The 20,171-nt window shown below is 47.2% G+C and overlaps 2 protein-coding genes across 3 annotated transcripts in view; one reads left to right on the top strand and one right to left on the bottom strand.

Annotated features, from left to right (window-relative positions):
• SLC5A10 (solute carrier family 5 member 10) overlaps positions 1-20,171 on the top strand; it is a 102,877-nt gene that overhangs the window by 36,388 nt on the left and 46,318 nt on the right. Inside the window, exon 9 of the mRNA XM_079953817.1 lies at positions 11,969-12,104. Within this exon, the coding sequence (XP_079809943.1) occupies positions 11,969-12,104 (136 nt within the window). The remainder of the gene's footprint in view (positions 1-11,968; positions 12,105-20,171) is intronic.
• The window catches only part of FAM83G (family with sequence similarity 83 member G), a 44,672-nt gene that overhangs the window by 4,471 nt on the left and 20,030 nt on the right, over positions 1-20,171 (bottom strand). Inside the window, exons 4-5 of one of the 2 annotated variants that reach the window (XM_079953755.1) lie at positions 18,587-18,711; positions 15,491-17,012 (exon numbers count right to left, since the gene is read on the bottom strand). In XM_079953755.1, the coding sequence (XP_079809881.1) occupies positions 15,491-17,012; positions 18,587-18,711 (1,647 nt within the window). The remainder of the gene's footprint in view (positions 1-15,490; positions 17,013-18,586; positions 18,712-20,171) is intronic. The other variant, XM_079953756.1, reaches the window with a different exon arrangement.

The raw sequence follows: 20,171 nt of genomic DNA, 5'->3' as shown, positions 1-20,171 counted from the left end.
CAGACAATTTTTCCGGGTCATGTAGCCAGCATGACTAAGCCGCTTCTGGTGAACCAGAGCAGCACACGGAAATGTCGTTTACCTTCCCGCCAGAGCAGTACCTATTTATTTACTTGCACTTGACGTGCTTTCAAACTGCTAGGTTGGCAGGAGCTGGGACCGAACAACGGGAGCTCACCCCGTGCGTCGCGGGGATTCGAACAGCCGACCTTCTGATCGGCAAGCCCTAGGCTCTGTGGTTTAGACTACAGCTCCACCCGTGTCCCTGACAAAGGACAGCTGGACATATAAAGGGCCCCATTACCTTCAGTAGCTTAGGGCCTCATCAATCCTAAATCCGGCCCTCTTGGAGCCCATTGTCAATTTCACACTACGGGACTCAACCGTCCCACAGGTGATTTCCCATGGTCATTTCCAGCCATGTTTTGAAACAAGAGTTGAGGCCTCGGAAGAAACTGGAAGTCGCATGGGAGACCTCGTGAGGTTTCTCATGCGACCTCAGAAGTCGTATGGGAGGCCTCCCAGGCGCCGCTGCGACACACGCGATGTTACATGACACCACGTTACATTGTTGGTGCCATTGGGCACCCATAATCTGGGGCCAATTTTGGTGCCCCTGACCCTCATCGTTCAGCCCAGACACTGAAATTTAGCTCTGAGGGCCTTCTGGGGGCTTCTTCATTGTGAGAAGTGAAGCATCAGGGAACCAGGCAAGAGGGCCTTCTCGGTAGTGGCGCCCGTCCTGTGGAATGCCCTCTCATCAGATGTCAAGGAGATAAGTAACTCTACAATCTTTAGGAGACATCTGATGGCAGCCCGGTATCAGGAAGCTTTTGATGTTTTGTTGTGTTCTTTTATACAGTGGACACTCAGGTTGCGAACGTGATCTGTGCAGGACGCACATTTGCAACCTGCAGCGGCACATCTGCGCACATGCAGGTTGCGATTCGGTGCTTCTGTGCATGTGCGACTGCCGAAACCCGGAAGTAACCCGTTCCGGTAATTCCAGGTTTCGGCAGGTCCGTAACCCGAAAAAAACGTAAACCTGAAGCATCTGTAACCCGAGGTATGACTGTATTCTGTTGGAAGCTGCCCAGATTGGCTGGGGTAACCCAGTCAGATGGGCAGGGTACAAGAAATAAAATATTATTATCATCATTTCCAAGAACTACAATGTCCTTTCCCCCCCCCCTCTTTGAAGACAGTAGAGTCAGAACAGTGCACCTTTATTCTAAATGTGGCAGCATCATAGATGAGCAAAAGTGCATTATGAAATTAGTGGATGCCCCTCATTTCTTTAACATTGGGATTTATCAACGGCTGCAAAGATTCCAATTTCTCTCTCTCTCTCTCAGCCAACATGGCATGCAGCGAATAAAGATATTGAAGAATTCTACTGAAAACAGGAGTAGAATCTCCTATGTTCAGAATAGAAATCGATCCAGTGAACACAATGGTTATTTCCTGCTGTTGCTTTCAGTCCACCAATGAAATATAATTGATTATGTTCCCCTCCCACGGTCCTTGCATTGCATCTCCTTTGCATTGAAACGAATGGGGTGGAATATCGTAATGACAAGGTAACTTATGTCATTGCATAAATTACGTAAGCCACATAATTTCACCACAGCAGGCAGTGAGGTCAATAACATAGTTTTTTTGGCAAAAGGCAAACTGCAGCGGTACGGAAACAACCCTGCATGAGACAAAAACAGGGAGGAATGAAAAGCGATGCCTTCTTACATCCTCAGCTGTGAATCACCTGAGATATGCTTCATTGCCAGGAAAAAGGCGAAGGCAGGGCTGGCTGTTGCCTGATCTTGCACCAAGCCAAGGTGACTCATGCACTTCCGTTGAGTCACAGGAGTGCCATCAAAATTCATTCTGCATTTCCCCCGCTTATCGGATGCAAGCAAAGGAAAGCGGAAGACTTAGTTTTCCTCTTCTGTGCAATGGGAACAATAGCACAACAGCCCTGTGAATAAGGCCTGGGCGGGTTGACTTTAACAGATAATGAATAGTTACGTTCTGCTTTGAAGATGATGAGCCTGCTGGAGCATCCCTATTTTTTTTCTTCAGCTTGCAAAAGCTAAATTTTCACCTGCGTTTGAACACTACCTCCCTGTTGTTGTTGCTGCTGCTGCTCTCTCTCTCTGTGTCCTTTTTTGACGTTGGGAGTCAGCCTTCCTGGTGTTTGCTGTTATTATTCAGCACACTAAAATCTATATACCACCCCATCACAATTGTCTCCAAGTGGGGTGCACCAAGCTCAACAAATGCAGCAAAGCTAAATCCAGTAAAAAAACCTAACTTATGACACCTGTGGCTTTCAAAACTGCAGTTGTCTGGAAGAGAGTAAGAGGTGTTTAACTTCTGGGTAAACTTGCACAGCCCCTTCATGGATCACTGCCTTGCCGTGGCGAAGGGGCTTGAAGAACTCAGAGAAGCTATGAACTATGCCGAGCAGGGCACCCAAGATGAACAGGTCATAGTGGAGAGTTTTGACCAAACGTGATCCACCTGGAGGAGGAACCGGCAAGCCACTCCAGTATCCCTGCCAAGAAAACTCCATGGACAAAGACAACAGGCATATAAAAGATATGACGCTGGAAGATGAGCCCCTCAGGTCGGAAGGCGTCCAACATGCTACTGGGGAAGAGCGGAGGGCAAGTACAAGTAGATCCAGAGCTGATGAAGCGGCTGGGCCAAAGCCGAAAGGACGCTCAGTTGCGGATATGCCTGGAAGCGAAAGGAAAGTCCAATGCTGTAAAGAAAAATATTGCATAGGAACCTGGAATGTAAGAACCATGAACCTGGGTAAGTTGGAGGTGGTCAAAAATGAGATGGCAAGAATAAATATTGACATCCTGGGCATCAGTGAACTAAAATGGACGGGAATGGGTGAATTCAGTTCGGATGACCATCATATCTACTACTGTGGGCAAGAAACCCGTAAAAGAAATGGAGAGGCCCTCATAGTCAACAAAAGAGTGGCGAAAGCTGTACTGGGATGCAATCTCAAAAATGATAGAATGATCTCGATACGAATCCAAGGCAGACCTTTTAACATCACAGTAATCCAAGTTTATGCACCAACTACTTGTGCTGAAGAAACTGAAATTGACCAATTCTATGAAGACTTACAAGACCTTATAGAAGTGACACCAAAGAAGGATGTTCTTCTCATTATAGGGGATTGGAATGCTAAAGTAGGGAGTCAAGAGATAAAAGGAACAACTGGCAAGTTTGGCCTTGGAGATCAAAACGAAGCAGGGCAAAGGCTAATAGAGTTCTGTCTAGAGAACAAGCTGGTCATCACAAACACGCTTTTCCAACAACACAAGAGACGACTCTACACATGGACATCACCAGATGGGCAGCATCGAAATCAGATTGATTATATTCTCTGCAGCCAAAGATGGAGAAACTCCATACAGTCAGCAAAAACAAGACCTGGAGCTGACTGTGGCTCAGATCATCAGCTTCTTATAGCAAAATTCAAGCTTAAACTGAAGAAAGTAGGAAAAACCACTGGGCCGGTAAGATACAATCTAAGTCAAATCCCTTATGAATAGACAGTGGAAGTGAGGAACAGGTTTAAGGATTTAGATTTGGTGGACAGAATGCCTGAAGAACTATGGATGGAGGCTCGTAACATTATACAGGAGGCAGCAACAAAAACCATCCCAATGAAAAGGAAATGCAAGAAAGCAAAGTGGCTGTCCAATGAGGCCTTACAAATAGCGGGGGAGAGAAGGCAAGCAAAATGCGAGGGAGATGGTGAAAGATACAGGAAATTGAATGCAGATTTCCAAATAATAGCAAGGAGAGACAAGAAGACCTTCTTAAACGAGCAATGCAAAGAAATAGAGGAAAGCAATAGAATGGGAAGAACCAGAGATCTGTTCAAGAAAATTGGAGATATGAAAGGAACATTTCATACAAAGATTTCCATAATAAAGGACAAAAGTGGAAAGGACCTAACAAAAGCAGAAGACATCAAGAAGAGGTGGCAAGAATACACAGAGGAATTATACCAGAAAGAAATGGATGTCTCGTATACCCCAGGTAGTGTGGTTGCTGACCTTGAGCCAGACATCCTGGAAAGTGAAGTCAAATGGGCCTTAGAAAGCACTGCAAATAACAAGGCCAGTAGAAGTGATGGTATTCCAGCTGAACTATTTAAAATTTTAAAAGATGATGCTGTTAAGGTGCTACACTCAATATGCCAGCAAGTTTGGAAAACTCAGCAGTGGCCAGAAGATTGGAGAAGATCAGTCTACATCCCAATCCCAAAGAAGGGCAGTGCCAAAGAATGCTCCAACTACCGCACAATTGCATTCATTTCACACGCTAGCAAGGTTATGCTTAAAATTCTACAAGGAAGGCTCAAGCAGTATGTGGACCGAGAACTCCCAGAAGTGCAAGCTGGATTTAGAAGAGGCAGAGGAACCAGAGACCAAATTGCAAACATGCGCTGGATTATAGAGAAAGCTAGAGAGTTCCAGAAAGACATCTACTTCTGCTTCATTGACTATGCAAAAGCCTTTGACTGTGTCGACCATGGCAAACTATGGCAAGTTCTTAAAGAAATGGGAGTGCCAGATCACCTCATCTGTCTCCTGAGAAATCTCTATGTGGGACAAGAAGCTACAGTTAGAACTGGATATGGAACAACTGATTGGTTCAAAATTGGGAAAGGAGTACGACAAGGCTGTATTTTGTCTCCCTGCTTATTTAACTTATATGCAGAATTCATCATGCGAAAGGCTGGGCTGGATGAATCCCTAGCCGGAATTAAGATTGCCGGAAGAAATATCAACAACCTCAGATATGCAGATGACACAACCTTGATGGCAGAAAGTGAGGAGGAATTAAAGAACCTTTTAATGAGGGTGAAAGAGGAGAGCGCAAAATATGGTCTGAAGCTCAACATCAGAAAAACGAAGATCATGGCCACTGGTCCCATCACCTCCTGGCAAATAGAAGGGGAAGTAATGGAGGTAGTGAGAGATTTTACTTTCTTGGGCTCAATGATCACTGCAGATGGTGACAGCAGCCACGAAATTAAAAGACGCCTGCTTCTTGGGAGAAGGGCAATGACAGGCCTAGACAGCATCTTGAGAAGTAGAGACATCACCTTGCCAACAAAGGTTCGTATAGTTAAAGCTATGGTTTTCCCAGTAGTGATGTATGGAAGTGAGAGCTGGACCATAAAGAAGGCTGATCGCCGAAGAATTGATGCTTTTGAATTATGGTGCTGGAGGAGACTCTTGAGAGTCCCATGGACTGCAAGAAGATCAAACCTCTCCATTCTGAAGGAAATCAGCCCTGAGTGCTCACTGGAAGGACAGATTGTGAAGCTGAGGCTCCAGTACTTTGGCCACCTCATGAGAAGAGAAGACTCCCTGGAGAAGACCCTGATGTTGGGAAAGATGGAGGGCACAAGGAGAAGGGGGCGACAGAGGACGAGATGGTGGGACAGTGTTTTCGAGGTTACCAGCATGAGTCTGACCAAGCTGCGGGGGGCAGTGGAGGACAGAGGTGCCTGGCGTTCTCTGGTCCATGGGGTCACGAAGAGTCGGACACGACTAAATGACTAAACAACAACAAAACTTGCACAGGGCTTTAAGGCTGCCACTGAGATCTCATAGGAAGAAAAGTTCTGGCCTGCTATTCTGCAGGGTCTTCTGTGCCAGAAATGAAATTCACATGCTGATAAGAATCAGGGATTCGAAAAACATTTTGGGAAGCTGAGAAGCCAGCTGGAATTGAGGAGAGAGATGGGGATGAACCAGAGGAGAGGAGGGATCCTGTCCTCCTCAGTCTATTTTTATTGTTCCATATAAAAAGCCCAAACTAGACTTGTCTTAACTGTGCATCTTCTCTCTACTTGTCCCCCAGAGAAGTCCAGTGCCTGCCCATGTTCATTGCTCTGGTCTAGTGCAGGGGAGAAATTCATTCCTTTTGCATTTAATGGCAACCTACCAAATTAACCCACCCCAGAGTGTGAAACATAGCTCTCCTTTGCAATTTTTGCTTCTCCCGATTTGGTGATGCAGTTCTCCAACCAAAGAAGGCACAGGAAATTCCATGTGCATTAGGGCACACTTCCTTTGTACCCCGGTTTCTAGGCATGGGCATGAGAGGTTTTTCTTTTGCACCGCTGCTTTCCCACAGCAAACCTGATAGAAGTTTGTTCCAATTCAGCGGCAAACGGCAGGTTTTCCTGGGGAAGGATGAAAGGAAAAACCTCTTGGTCCCATGCTTAGAAATTTGGGACAAATGGAAGTGTGGAAGAGCGCTTAGTGCAGCGGTTCTCAACCTGTGGGTCCCCAGATGTTGTTGGATTACAACTCCCATCATCCCTGAGCTCTGGCCTTGCTAGCTGGGGTTAAGGGAGATGTAGTTCAACAATATCTGGGGACCCACAGGTTGAGAAAGGCTGCCTTAGTGGAAAGGGACGGATCGCTGGTCTAACTCAGCTTTCTATGCTCCTGTGATTCCTGCTAGCAGCATCGCTGGCTGAATTTCATTTCTAGGACAGGAAACCAGGAATAAAGGTAAAGGTAAAGGGACCCCTGACCATTAGGTCCAATCATGACCGACTCTGGGGTTGCAACGCTCATCTCGCTTTATCGGCTGAGGGATCCAGCGTACAGCTTCCGGGTCATGTGGCCAGCACGACTAAGCCGCTTCTGGCGAACCAGAGCAGAGCATGGAAACGCCGTTTACCTTCCCGCCGGAGCGGTACCTATTTATCTACTTGCACTTTGACGTGCTTTCAAACTGCTAGGTTGGCAGGAGCAAGGACCAAGTGACGGGAGCTCAACCCATTGCAGGGATTCGAACCGCCGACCCTCTGATCGGCAAGTCCTAGGCTCTGTGGTTTAACCCACAGCGCCACCCGCGTCCCGGAGACTAGGAATAGCAACCCGCAAAACTACAGTGTGTTCTGTGTTGGGAGCTCACCACCACTTCTTCAGGCTTGTATAGGTTTGAAAAGGGCAACACAGATGATCAAGGGGATTGGTGCAATTTTCCCAAGATGACTTTTTCGTTTAGGGAAAAGGCAAGTAAGCAGAGACCACTGTTTATAATTTTTGTTGCATGTCACGGAGAAAACGGGTAGAGAAAAGTTTTACTCCTTCTCTCTTAACACTGGTGGGCTCAATGATTGAGTTGAATGTTGGAAGATTCAGGACGGATAAAAGAACGCCCTTCTTCGTGCAGTGCATGGTTAAACTATGGAACTCCCTCCCACAGGGTTTAAAAGAGGAATGGACAAATTCATGGGAGGTAAGGCTTGCCGATTGGAAGGTCTGCGGTTCAAATCCCCGCGACGGGGTGAGCTCCCATTGCTCTGTCCCAGCTCCTGCCCACCTAGCAGTTCGAAAGCATGCCAGTATGAGTAGATAAATAGGTACCGCTCTGGTGGGAAGGTAAACGGCGTTTCTGTGCACTGCTCTGGTTTTGCCAGAAGCGGCTTAGTCATGCTGGCCATATGACCCGGAAGCTGTACGCCAGCTCCCTCGGCCAATAAAGCGAGATGAGCGCCGCAACCCCAGAGTCAGCCATGACTGGACCTAATAGTCAGGGGTCCCTTTACCTTTACCTAAGGCTATTGATGGCTGCCAATCACAATGGCTGTGCTCTGTGCTTTTGAATCCCAGTTGCTGGAAATCACAGGAGGGGAGAGTTTTGCTTACATCTTATGTACAGATCCTTTGCACGTTGACTTGGAAGTATGGATGGAAGAATCTGACCATTTTGGCTTTTCTCATACATGTTTCTCACTCTTCTAATCCGCTCTCCACGGATCTATATCTGTGGAGGTAATGCTCCACTTTGCGGAGGCAAACCTCGCACCAGACATGCAACAGTATGTCAAGGAGCATTGCGCCTGCTTCCCCTGATCTTTTGCCTTCTTGCCTAGAAAACAGGGTTTCCCCCCCTGACCGTTTGTCCTCTCACAGATTTGATTACTAGACATAACGCTTGGCTGGAGCATGGCTGGGAATTTGGGAATTCAGGAGCAGGGACCGAGCAACGGGAGCTCACCCCGTCGCAGGGATTCGAACCGCCGACCTTCTGATCGGCAAGTCCTAGGCTCTGTGGCGAACCAGAGCAGCACATGGAAATGCCGTTTATCTTCCCGCCGAAGCGGTACCTATTTATCTACTTGCACTTTTCACGTGCTTTCAAACTGCTAGGTTGGCAGGAGCAGGGACTGAGCAATGGGAGCTCACCCCATCGAGGGGATTCGAACCGCCGACCTTCTGATCGGCAAGCCCTAGGCTCTGTGGTTTAACCCACAGCACCACCCGTGTCCCGAACTTAGGGTAGTTTGCCTTTAAATGTCAACTGAATTGAATCCCCCCTCCATCCCTATGTGGAATGGAGTCCCCCCATGCCTAGTGGAGCATCCTCCCTTGTAATGGTCCAAAAGACTGCAGCCCTCAGCTCTCTGATGAACCTGAGAAGGTCGCCAGCATGCTTAGTCCTGCCCATTAACAGCGAAGTGGGAAAATATGGACAAGACAGGCTTTTGTAAGCAGCATGCTCAGACACCCACGTCACCTTCAAAGCAGGATGCATGCACTCATTGTCTATTAAAACAAACCCTCCCAGGCTTTACTCACGGGGCACCGTGCAATTTAAATCCTCCCCCCTTAGTATTAATCACCAGGCAATTGCTTTTTGCATCTGAACCAGCCTTTAGCTACCCTAGGAAGAAAGTTAAGAAATATGCCGTATTCTGGACATACCTGTCCTTGTGGTTTAAAATAGGCCGAAGGCTTCGTACATATTACTATATATTGAAGTGTGTTGAGAGAGCAACACTTTGGGGCAAATTTTAGGGAGAGGTGGGGAGAGGCCTGACCGCGAGCCTGTAATTTACCTGCTGGATGGACAAGATAAATATGTAACTGCGGAGGCCGTTCATTTTCTGTCTGTAGTAACCGAAGAGAGGAGAAAATTATTTGAGAGAGGATGTTGTATCTTGCCAGGAAGATATTCCAGAATCTTCTACTTGTTTTATGCCAATCTTCACTTAGGTTTCATAGAGTTTTATTCAGACTGGCATCATTTTGTTTTATTTCATTTTAATATTTCATAACAGAACAATATTTCTGTTTTAACGGAGCATGTTGTGATCTGCCAAGGATGGTTGGCATTCTAAGAATGTTTATGTTGCAGTTCATCTATGTTAAGAACTAACTTCTATTGATGTTACTCCGTTCTATTGTGATATTGTATTTTTTTTTTGGTGGTGGTCTGATGACTGGACACAAATGGATGAATCAGAGCTGAACTGAACCATTCTCTAACGAGCTCCAGGTGGCAAAGGAGGATGGGGGGCAATTTAATTAAAAGCGACCCACTTTTCCCATAGGGAATTTGCTGCCATCACATGTAGTCTGGTCCCAAGTTCACAGCAGAGGCACAATTTGATTGGGGATTTATTGCTTTAGAACACAGTTCAGTACTGGGCTTCAGTGGATCATAAGCACAAAGTTTTATTTTTAGGGCAAACGAGGATATTTCTTTCTCAAGCGACAGCTTCCCTCTCCACGGATGGTCTGCTCTTGAAGCAGATTTTGATAAGGATTTGGGGTGGAGGCGCTGTTCAAAGGAGAGAACGTTGAAAACAGCAACAACGAACCACGGTTGCTGTTTCAAGCTCCTGGTTGCATCAGAAGCAACTCTTTGCACCCTGGCAGGATTTGGGACGCTGGATTTGAAGTTCTCCCAAGTCAGTTTCAGGAAAAAAACTTTGCGAGTTTGTCCATGCCTGACTCAAAGGAGAGATGAGCTTTAACAAACCCCAGAGTTATTTTCTGGCTCGGATTGAAATCTGAGCCAGAGAAGGATTTCTGGTTTCTCCCCTTATCCAGCCTCTCTCCAACTTGATGTTCTCCAGAAGTTTTAGGCTGCAATGTCCAACTTCCAGCCAGCTGTTGGGAGAGCAGCTGCAAAGCTCAAGCCCAATAATGGATCTGGAGGTGGAAGTGGTTCTCCTCACCTAGTCATGTCTGTTGCTCTGCTCACTTTTGCTTAGAATCATAGAATTGGAACAGACCACAAGGGCCATCAAGTCCAACCCCCTGCCAAGCAGGAAACACCATCAGAGCACTCCTGACATATGGTTGTCAAGCCTCTGCTTAAAGACCTCCAAAGAAGGAGACTCCACCACACTCCTTGGCAGCAAATTCCACTGTCGAACAGCTCTTACTGTCAGGAAGTTCTTCCTAATGTTTAGGTGGACTTTTCTTTCTTGTAGTTTGGAGCCATTGCTCCGTGTCCGCTTCTCTGGAGCAGCAGAAAACAACCTTTCTCCCTCCTCTGTGTGACATCCTTTTATATATTTGAACATGGCTATCATATCACCCCTTAACCTCCTCTTCTCTAGGCTAAACATGCCCAGCTCCCTTAGCTGTTCCTCACAAGGCATCGTTTCCAGGCCTTTGACCATTTTGGTTGCCCTCCTCTGGACACGTTCCAGTTTGTCAGTGTCCTTCTTCAACTGTGGTGCCCAGAACTGGACACAGTACTCCCTGTACGCAATGAAACAGAGCAATGTCGCTCTATCATATTGAATAGTGGAATATTTTAGAGGCTGAAATTTGAATCATTTTTCTGGACGTTGGCTTGTAAACAATGATCTGGGGGTTCCCAAGATCTCAGCCCTTTCTGAATTAATGCGAGATGAGCTTGGGAGAGCTCATCCATCTTTGTTCAGGATTGTGTGCATGCTGCAATTCTACTGAAGCGCAGCAAAAACAAACAACCCCCCCCAAAAAAACCCTAGAATTAGTTGTCAAAAAACGCAGGATTCAGCTTCCTGAAAATATGAACTTCCATTGGGTACATTTCAAAAAATCAATTTTCTAGCTTTTTTTTTATTGTACTGGAGCATAATTTAAAATGTTTCGTGCCAAGTGTCATTTAGCCCTGCCTGTATTGGTTTTATAAAACATACAATCAGCCCTATTGAATAAATAATGGGATGCTATGGTTAAGTCTCTCTTGCCTACAATCCCAGCCACCTTTGTGGAAAAGAATTAAGGGAATCGACTGTAAGTAGCTACTTGCTTACAAGATCCGCAGCTTTCATGACAATTAATTAAGGCTGCAGTGTGCAACTGGCTGGATGCGTTGATTTTTATCAAACAACCTTTTGATTAAAGCAGGTGTCTTCCTTGATTTGGTAGTAGATTTTTAATGGAAGAATTAACAGTATCTGCAGTTGATGGGCACCATCTTAAAATGTATAGAAACTAGCCTGCTGTTGAAAGGGAAAATCAGAACGTTTTGCTTTGGGCGCCACTGGCAATCGGCCCTCAGAAGGCTGCAGAGAAGGGAATGTGGCCCTTATGCTGGAAAGGATTCCCAATCCGTGAGGCACCGTATTTTTTGCTCTATAGGACACACTTTTCCCCCTCCAAAAATTAAGGGGAAATGTGTGTGCGTCCTATGGAGCGAATGCAGGCTCCTTGACTTCAGCGATAGCAACGCGAAGCCTCCGATGCGCAGAGGGAGCGCTCCCTCTGCGCTCTGGAGGCTACGCGTTGCTTTCGCTGAAGCCTTGAGAGCGAGAGGGGTCGGTGCGCACTGATCCCTCTCGCTCTCCAGGCTTCAGGGATAGCCGCCTGAAGCCTTTGGAGCGCAGCAGGAACTCACGCTGTGCTCCAAAGGCTTCGGGTTCCTTTTGTTGAAGCCAGGAGAGCAAGACTCTCCTGGCTTCAGCAGAGAGGGAGAGCTGCGCAGCGCCCCTTCAGCTAAGCGGGCGGAGAAATGGAAGGGGCTCCGTTTCTCCTGCCACTTCGCTGAAGGGACGCTGAGGAGAGAGGGGGAGAATTTTTTTTCTTGTTCTCCCCCTCTAAAACAAGGTGCGTCCTATGGCCAGGTGCGTCCTATAGAGCGAAAAATACGGTACATCCTTTTCTCTCTCTCTTTCTCCCAGGTCATTGTCCAGAGGTCTCTCTCAGCAAAGAACCTCAATCATGCCAAGGCCGGATCCATCCTAGCCAGCTATTTAAAAATGCTTCCCATGGTTGTCATCATCATGCCCGGAATGATAAGCCGGATCCTGTATCCAGGTAAGCTGCAATAACCCCGAAGAAGGAAACTCAGGGACCCAATCCTTACAGTTTTCTAATACTCCTGAGGCACCACGGAAGGAGGAGCTGTCACGGAGGCAACAGGCCTCTTCTTCTCTTGCCTCTGCCCATCAACTGTTACTCTGAGGTAGCCTTTCCCTGGACATGGAGGTTCCATTGAGCCACCATGACTAGTAGCCATGGATAAATCCATCCTCCGTGAGCTCGCCCAGTCTCCTTTTTAAAAGCAGGTGTGGGGAAGCATATTTGTTGGAAGTTCAACAGCAACAAGTTTTATTTTACTTTTAAAAATATATATAAAAGGGGGACCTCGTGTTGTCCCAGTGTTCTTCCTCTTAAGTAACAGGGAGGGTTCAGTGGAACATGAGGTGATAACCTTGTATATGATGACGGCGGCAAGAAGATTATATTGCAAAGAAATGGAAGCAATGAAGAAAGCAGACAACGAAAGGGAATTGATTTCATAGTAGCGTTGGCAGGTCAGGAGCACCCCAGACTCTAGAATTTCAGACCTCAAACCTGACACATAGGGGGTGGGTGCTGGTGATGTCATGGGGCAGATCCTGGTTATCCTTCCTCTGCACTCCCTCCCACCACTGAGCCCTGGAGACGGAAGTTACCGTATTTTTTGCACCACAACACTCACTTTTTTCCTCCTAGAAAGTAAGGGGAAATGTCTGTGCGTGTTATGGAGGGAATGCCTACGGGTGGCATGCCTACGGATTTTCCTCCTCTAAAAACTACGTCCGTGTTATGGTCGGGTGCGTGTTATAGAGCGAAAAATACGGTAATTGGGAGAGGAGAGGACTCCCCAAGAGTCCATACAATACTTTGCAGCCAGGTCTTTCGAGACTGAAGCTTGCATGCTGCACACATCGTCGTCTTAATCATTTTTCAGTATTAGAGGGACCCTTGCTCGCCTGGAGATTCAAGCTCTTCCCTTGCCACCTGGAGGGGGCCAGGCAAACCTCGGGGGCTTTCAGCCAGTCCTGGAGAACTGGCAACCCTGTTTGGTAGGGTTTGCAATCAGAGGTGATTTTGAAAGGGCCTCTGCACTCTCAGTGGCAACGGGCAGCTCATCGGAGCAGCCCGAAACACCTGGCCTTTTTAAACGCCTTGCAAGCGTAACAGAAACCAGCCTGACCCAGTCAATAATAGCATGCCAGGTCAGGGGACGCGGCTGTGTCAAGACTTCAAAGGCATCGGCACGCCCAGCCTTGCAAAAGTCGACCGGCCCCTGGGAGAGGGAAGGCGAGTTGAAAGTATCATCAGCATCTTAAGTGGCCAAGCGCAGGCAGATAATGTGTTGTGCTTGGCTCAGATAAGTTTTCTTTCATCCAGAGAACTATGTTCTTACATCACCCACAGCTTGCAAGCCTCCTAAGCACAGCTACTCAGAAGTAAGGGTGCAACCTATATAAGGATGGATAGATCTGGCAATTTAGGCGCTCTCAGTTTCTCGTTTCCCCAGTCTTAAAATCAGTTCCCACATATTTCTGCAACAGTCCGCCGCAATTACTATTTCTTTAAGGGGGAAAAAATTAGAATCCTCGTGAAAACCAATCAACATTTTAGTGCGAGTTTTTCTTAATAAACATATTTTTGTATGCAGTTTTGAACAAAATGGACTTTTTTTTTTACAAGCATCTTTCCTGTTAAGCTACACCAAGTTTAAAAGATTCCATAGAGTTACCCCCTCCCCCCCAAATGTGTATTATTCTAACAGGAAGAACAATGAAAATAGAAATAATGAAGTTTTATATTTCCATATATACACACATACGTAGGTGAGGATGCAACTGGAAATGTACAACTCTGCAAAAATATGTAATTTGCCATGAGCCTATTTATTTCTTGCCGGCTGGGCAAAACCTGAAATTTAGCCAAATAAAATTTATTGAGAGGCCCCTTGTTATCTGAGGCTCTAAGCTGCAGCTTACTTAGCCTGTTTGCAAATCCCACAAAGCCAGCCATTGCAATGTTGACGAACAGACGCCACCCTCCCTGTTTTATAGCGTGTTTGTGACGCTCCTCTCGTGTGAGAATGCGCCCAGGCATTTATGCTTTTGATGACCGCGTTTGGAACAAGGAGAGACAGCAACTCAGCTTAAGAAGGGTGTGTTTTCGTGGGCAGGCCGGGCCATGCCTCACTCCGCTTTGCATAGGTGGCAAAATCCACACACACTGCTCTCGCTTAGGTGCCAAAGAGGCTGCCGTGATTTGGGACGGCAGAGGACCGAGATCCCGCAGGCCTGGGGCTGTTCCTCCGATTTCCTAACATGGATCAGCTTCCCCTCAAAATGCAGTGGTTTGGGAGGAGCGGAGGCCGTGTTAAAGTGTCAGAGTCTGGCAGACGTATCGCCTCTGGCGATATGAAATTAAATTATTACGTGTGGGGCCTGCAACAAAATGTTGCAGCGGTGAGTCCTCTTCCTTAAAGTGATCCGTCCCATTTTCTCTTCCACCCGGTGTTCTGTCTCGGTCCACCTCTACCCAACAACAGCCACTGAAAGTGGGTGCTTAGTCCTTTGGTGGGCACCCCGCCTCTCCCCTCACCCCCAAAGACTTGTTTTTCTAAGTATTTATTTGTCAGGGTGCTGATACCTCTTTCTTGTCAGTGTGTAGTTTTGTTACGGCTGTATAAGAACCAGCATTTGGAGAACTGAGATCGTTCTCACTTGCACCCAGTGTTAGGCCCCATGTGCTCTATCCATTTGAAGCAGTATCCTTTCACTTTAAACAATTGTGGTTTCCTTTGAAGAATCATGGGAAGTGTTGTTTAATGATGCTGAGAGTTTTTAGGGCACCTCCTATATTCCTCCCCAGCAGAACTACCAGAGGGGTTAACAGGTCAATGCTTCTCCTTAGAGAACTTTGGGAATTGTAGCTCTGTGAGGAGGGGAACAGGGGTTTCCGAACAAGTTGCAGCACTCTTAAAAAAAAAAAACCTGCAGCTCCCAGAATTCTTTGGGGGAAGCCACAACTGTTTAAAGTTTTAAATGTATTGTGTGAATGTGACCATAGTTCTCCGAGTCGTCTACCATTTTGGAATGCACAACCAAACCAGCTTTTTGGCCAATATCTTTTGATGACTCTCTTGGCGTCTCTTACGCCAGAGTTCCCACCTCCAGAACCCGGTGCCTTCCTCCCATCTGCCCCACCCAGTGAAAAATACAGATTATCAGGTGACAGTCGCAGTCATTAGCACAGCAATCATGCATTCGGATCAAAGCTATATTATTACAGGTTTGATCCTATATAGGTTTGACCTATATTAGCTCTCAGCTGTACTTCGTGCCGTCTCTTGTTACGTTACAGAACTTTACAACAAGCTAAGTGTAAAAGGGTACAACAGATAATCCTACCTGTGGAGCATTGCTCAGACAGGTATTGTAGCCGTCGGGCAAAGCATGCGGATTGCGGTCCCTTCCCAAAACACACCTAATCTCCTCCACGCTGTCGCTTCTCCTCCTCATGTGGCTGGCCACCCCCAGGCTTAGCAGCGGCTGGGGGCTCCCCAGAGGACTGGGGAAGGTGCCTCGGCTCATGTAGGGCTCACTCAGCTTCCTCTGAAAGTCTGGGTGGTGCTGAGGGCTGTGGCCGCCTCCGTTGGGGAGGAAGTCGGAATTGGTCCTCCGCAGAGGCCCGCAGGGCCGCCTCCCCTTGCAGTATTCATCGGAGACGGAGGACGCGTCCGAGTGGAGGTGGCTGTGGTTGGTGGCGGAGCTGCCCGACAGGCTCTCGTGGTCGCTTAACGTCACATAGTCCTCCTCTTCCTCTTCCTCCTCGGCCTCGCTCCCTTGAACCCCGTTCACGGGGAAGGGGGCTACATCCTCATAGACGGACGCCTGCCGACTGAGTTTGCAGCTGCTCCTTGCATCGGGAGCCTGTTCGGGACTCTCATTCTGTGTTGCGTTTGTGGCCCCGGTCCCCAGATGCTGCGTTTGGGTGTCTTCTGCCGAAGCAGCCCCATCCTCGGCACGTACAGCTTTTGTGGAGATCAAGTCCGTCACGTGGACTGTCCGTGGTTTGGGGACTGGGGGCGCGGCCCCCTTGCTGTCCACTTGGCCTTGAGTTTGTGCGTCCAGTGGCTGCTTCAAGTGCTGACTGTTGGCCAGAGTGGCGAACGTCTCTCCGTTCCTCGGGTTCCCTGGAGTCTTTTCCGTGGGGCTGGCTGTGGGGTTCGGACAGGCCTCTTGGGTTTGGGCCGGGGCAGCGGCGGCATCGAGCTGTTGGCAAGGCATCGCGGCAGACTGGTTGTCGTGGCCTCTTTTGGCCTCTTGAGATTTTTGCCTGAGCATCTTCTTGTGCTGGGCATTGGCTTTTGAGACGTCGCACACCTTGATGCGGTTCATCTGCGACAGCTGGATGTTCTTGATTTTGGGGTCGATAATGTTGATGTAGCCCAATATCTCGCTCCCGGGTTCTGGGTCGGGTTCAACCCAAGTTGGGAGGTATTCAAACATGTTGGCTTTCTCCAGGTTGAGCAGTCCCGGGTGAATAGGCGGCGCCGTCTCAACGATGTCGCTGGGCCTCTCGGATACCCGAGCCTCTGGGATGGCTTTCTTCTTCGCTTCGGCCTTCTGCTGCTCGGCAACGTTCTTGTCGCTGCTGGCCTTGCTGTTGTTAATCTGCTCTGCACTCTTTGCCTTGACGAGGGCGTACTTGGGGTTGAACATTTTCTTCACCACGGCTGGGTTCACGGGGGCGAGAGTGGGCAGTATGAGAGGCTCTGGTTCCGGCTCCTCTTCCATGGGGATAGATTTCAGGCTGACCCCCCGAGACATGAGGTACAGCTCCTGGAACTGCTTGTCAAATGCCTCAACCACCTGTCCTGTGAGGACCGAGATGATGTTCCTGTCGGTTCTCGCAGCGGACCAGGTGAAGCTGGATAGGAACAGATACAGGAGTTATTAATGACTTGCTGCCTGCCCCTTCCTGTATTTAAATGAAAACAAAAGATCTGCTAAAATCTGCCTGCCAATGGCCTAGTTTGCACTCAATGGCAAACCATGGTTTGTTTTCATCTAACTATAGGAACTGTGGGTTTGCTGGAATGCACAAGCCCAGCAGACCAACGATGGTTTGTTTTCATGGCAATAGACCATGGTGTGAAGCTGTCCTACAGACCATGGCTTTAAATAAGATTTGATATTATCCCCTAACCTTGGACACCCTGTTTAGGGGATAATTTGATATTATCCCCTAAACATGGACACCCTGTCTCAGATGCTCGCTGAGCTACAGAGGCTCAATACAAGATCAGCTGGGAAACAAACCAAGCTTTGTAGAAGTTATACCCAGTCTGTGAGATTATTCGTGGTTTGTGGAACAAACGATGGTTAAAGCAAACTATGGCTTAGCATTGCATGTGAATGCAGCCGTAGTAAAGGCATAATTCTGAAGAATAAAAATCTTACAAGAGGTGTGTGAATTTGTAGGCTCATCAAATCCTGCTCCGTCCTGAAAACAGACCTCCCCTTAATTAATTTCTAAAACTCTTCACCTGCCTGTCTCCTTCCAGCCATCTGAAGCCCAAAGAATTTCATGATAATAAACAAAGAACTGATCTAATCGTCAAAACTGAACAAAAATTGCAATCACATTAGCCATAACAATGGAAAAAAATGTAATCAAAATGTCAACCAGATAGTAAGAACCTGAATGGAGCACTTATGCTAATTATTGCTCGCCTATAGATGCCCACTTTTATATAATAATATATAATTTAGTCTTGACTTTCTGTTTTCTGGTATGGAAAGCATAACAGTCAGTGATGCGGCACTGTGTGTGTGTGTGTATGTGTGTATTTATTCTAACACATTAAAAATATTTCTAGGCCACTTGCCTATTGAAAGCAACAGCTAAAGCGGAATTTTGATGTTAGTTGCTGGCCATGCAAATAGGACTGAAATGAAGATGGGGATTGGTGTATTGGCTGCAGGGGTCAATACACTGCATCAGTGGAAGCAGTGGAATACAAGTGGGATGTGCAGCAAAATGTCGCAAAGGGTTGCCGCGTCCTAACAAAAGTGTGTGGTGTGGTGCCTGTGACTTGTCTGTTCCTCAGGTCAAAGCAGTTGAGTGGGCCTATTTGGGGTAAGGTGACCCCCCCAGTAAACTGGTCCCAAGCTCTGCCTCCACCCCCCATGAACCGTTTCTGCTTAAACGATTGAAAGGCCTGCCGGAATGAAAGAGGCTGTGTCAATTTTTGCATTTGTGTCCGCTGTAGAACTGTAGAGTTGGAAGGGACTGTGCGGATCATCCAACCCCCTTCAGTGCAGGGTTTTTTTTGCCCAAGGCGGGGTTCTCGAACCCATGACCCTAAGATTAAGAGTCTCACACTCTGCCAATTGAGCTGTCTGGTTTCAAGCGGCACTGAATTCTTTATCAAAAACTGCGAGCAGAGCATCAGATTCTCAGCTGGTCTCTAAAGGGCGGTGTTTAGGAAGTCCACGTACCTGTAAGAGCCACTCATGGCTTTGTCTCCGTCCACAAACATGAACTTCTGTGCCAAAGCACCCTTAAACTTTGTGGCCGAGCGGGTGAAAAACTCCGTGCCTCCGGTTGTGCGGACTCTGAGATTCTGTAAATGCAGAGGAGCGAGGGAATGAATGAACGGACATCTTGGGGAAGCTACAGCCCCCCAGGTTTCTGTTTGGGAAGCCTTGTGTTTTAAATGTGAACTGGATGAGCTTTAAAATATATGCCCATTCTCCCCTTGTCCACCCACTCCTCCATTTCCCCCTCCCTCTGTCGTTTCCTTGTGTATATTTTTTATTTTCAATAAGCACATTTATTTTATATCAAAACAACTCCAAGCAATACATTTCCCGCAAAATCAAGAGTGTTTGTTTTCGATTGCAAGCCCCTTGGGGCAGAGGGGGTCTTTTCAAAGCATCATGCCGCTAAATGCATAGGTGAAATAGAACGACACTGATACAATGCAACACAACAACTGGGGAATCAAAAGAAAGGTTAAGGAGCAAGCCAGCTGAGGCAATCATTGTCACAACATGTGACATGCCAAAGGCTATAGATAGAATCTCCGGGAGAGTCAAACAGACCTCTGGATTTTCCTGCCTTTCCTGTCTTAATTGTTTCCCAGTTGGATTTCTTAACTCCTAAAACAGCCACTTTCAATTTCGTATGTCCCAGCTTTGAGGAGAGTGATGGATTTATGGATTGTAAAAATACATCACCGGGCCAACTAAGAACATGACATTTTACACCTCTTGACAGCTTGGCAAACATTGGCTTGAGGGGGAGCTGCAAAGTTGTGAATGGAAAGTGTGGGGCTTGGCTTGGTTATTTCCTCATCGCCCTTGTTCCAAAAGTGTTTTCATTCTTCCGACTCAGGCTGATCGTCTCTTTTGCGGAACCTGACTTTTTGATCAGAAGCCGGCAAGTGGTAGAAACTGTATGGCTGTTCTCCTCCCAGTACAGTGGTACCTCGGGTTACATACGCTTCAGGTTACAGACTCCGCTAACCCAGAAATAGTGCTTCAGGTTAAGAACTTTGCTTCAGGATGAGAACAGAAATTGTGCTCCGGCGGCGTGGCAGCAGCAGGAGACCCCATTAGCTAAAGTGGTGCTTCAGGTTAAGAACAGTTTCAGGTTAAGTATGGACCTCCGGAACAAATTAAGTACTTAACCCGAGGTACCACTGTAATATGGTATTGGTAGCAGTCCTAGCAATTGACAGCATCGCATTGGCTGTTGCAGATATGTGTGTCAAAACAACAGGAGGTTTCAAAATGTAACCAGATTGTCCAGAAAGAAAAATGTGACTAAGGCTGTAACCCTATGCACACTTACCTAGGAGCAAGCACCACTGAAAACGATGCTGCTTGCTCTTGAGTAAACATGCACAGGATTATGTTTTTAATGAGGAAGCCGATAGCTCTGGTGGATGATGATTAATAATGATTTAGATCTGAGTTATACCGCTTTGAGCAATGCCTCTACTATTGAACGGGAAGCATGACATCCAATCAGGCTACTTGCTGGCAATAATAATATGTACCTCCTCTGAAACAATTATGT

Source organism: Podarcis cretensis (assembly GCF_951804945.1).
Source record: "Podarcis cretensis genome assembly, chromosome: 14".
Taxonomy (NCBI): domain Eukaryota; kingdom Metazoa; phylum Chordata; class Lepidosauria; order Squamata; family Lacertidae; genus Podarcis; species Podarcis cretensis.
This window is presented reverse-complemented; position numbering and strand designations above follow the sequence as displayed.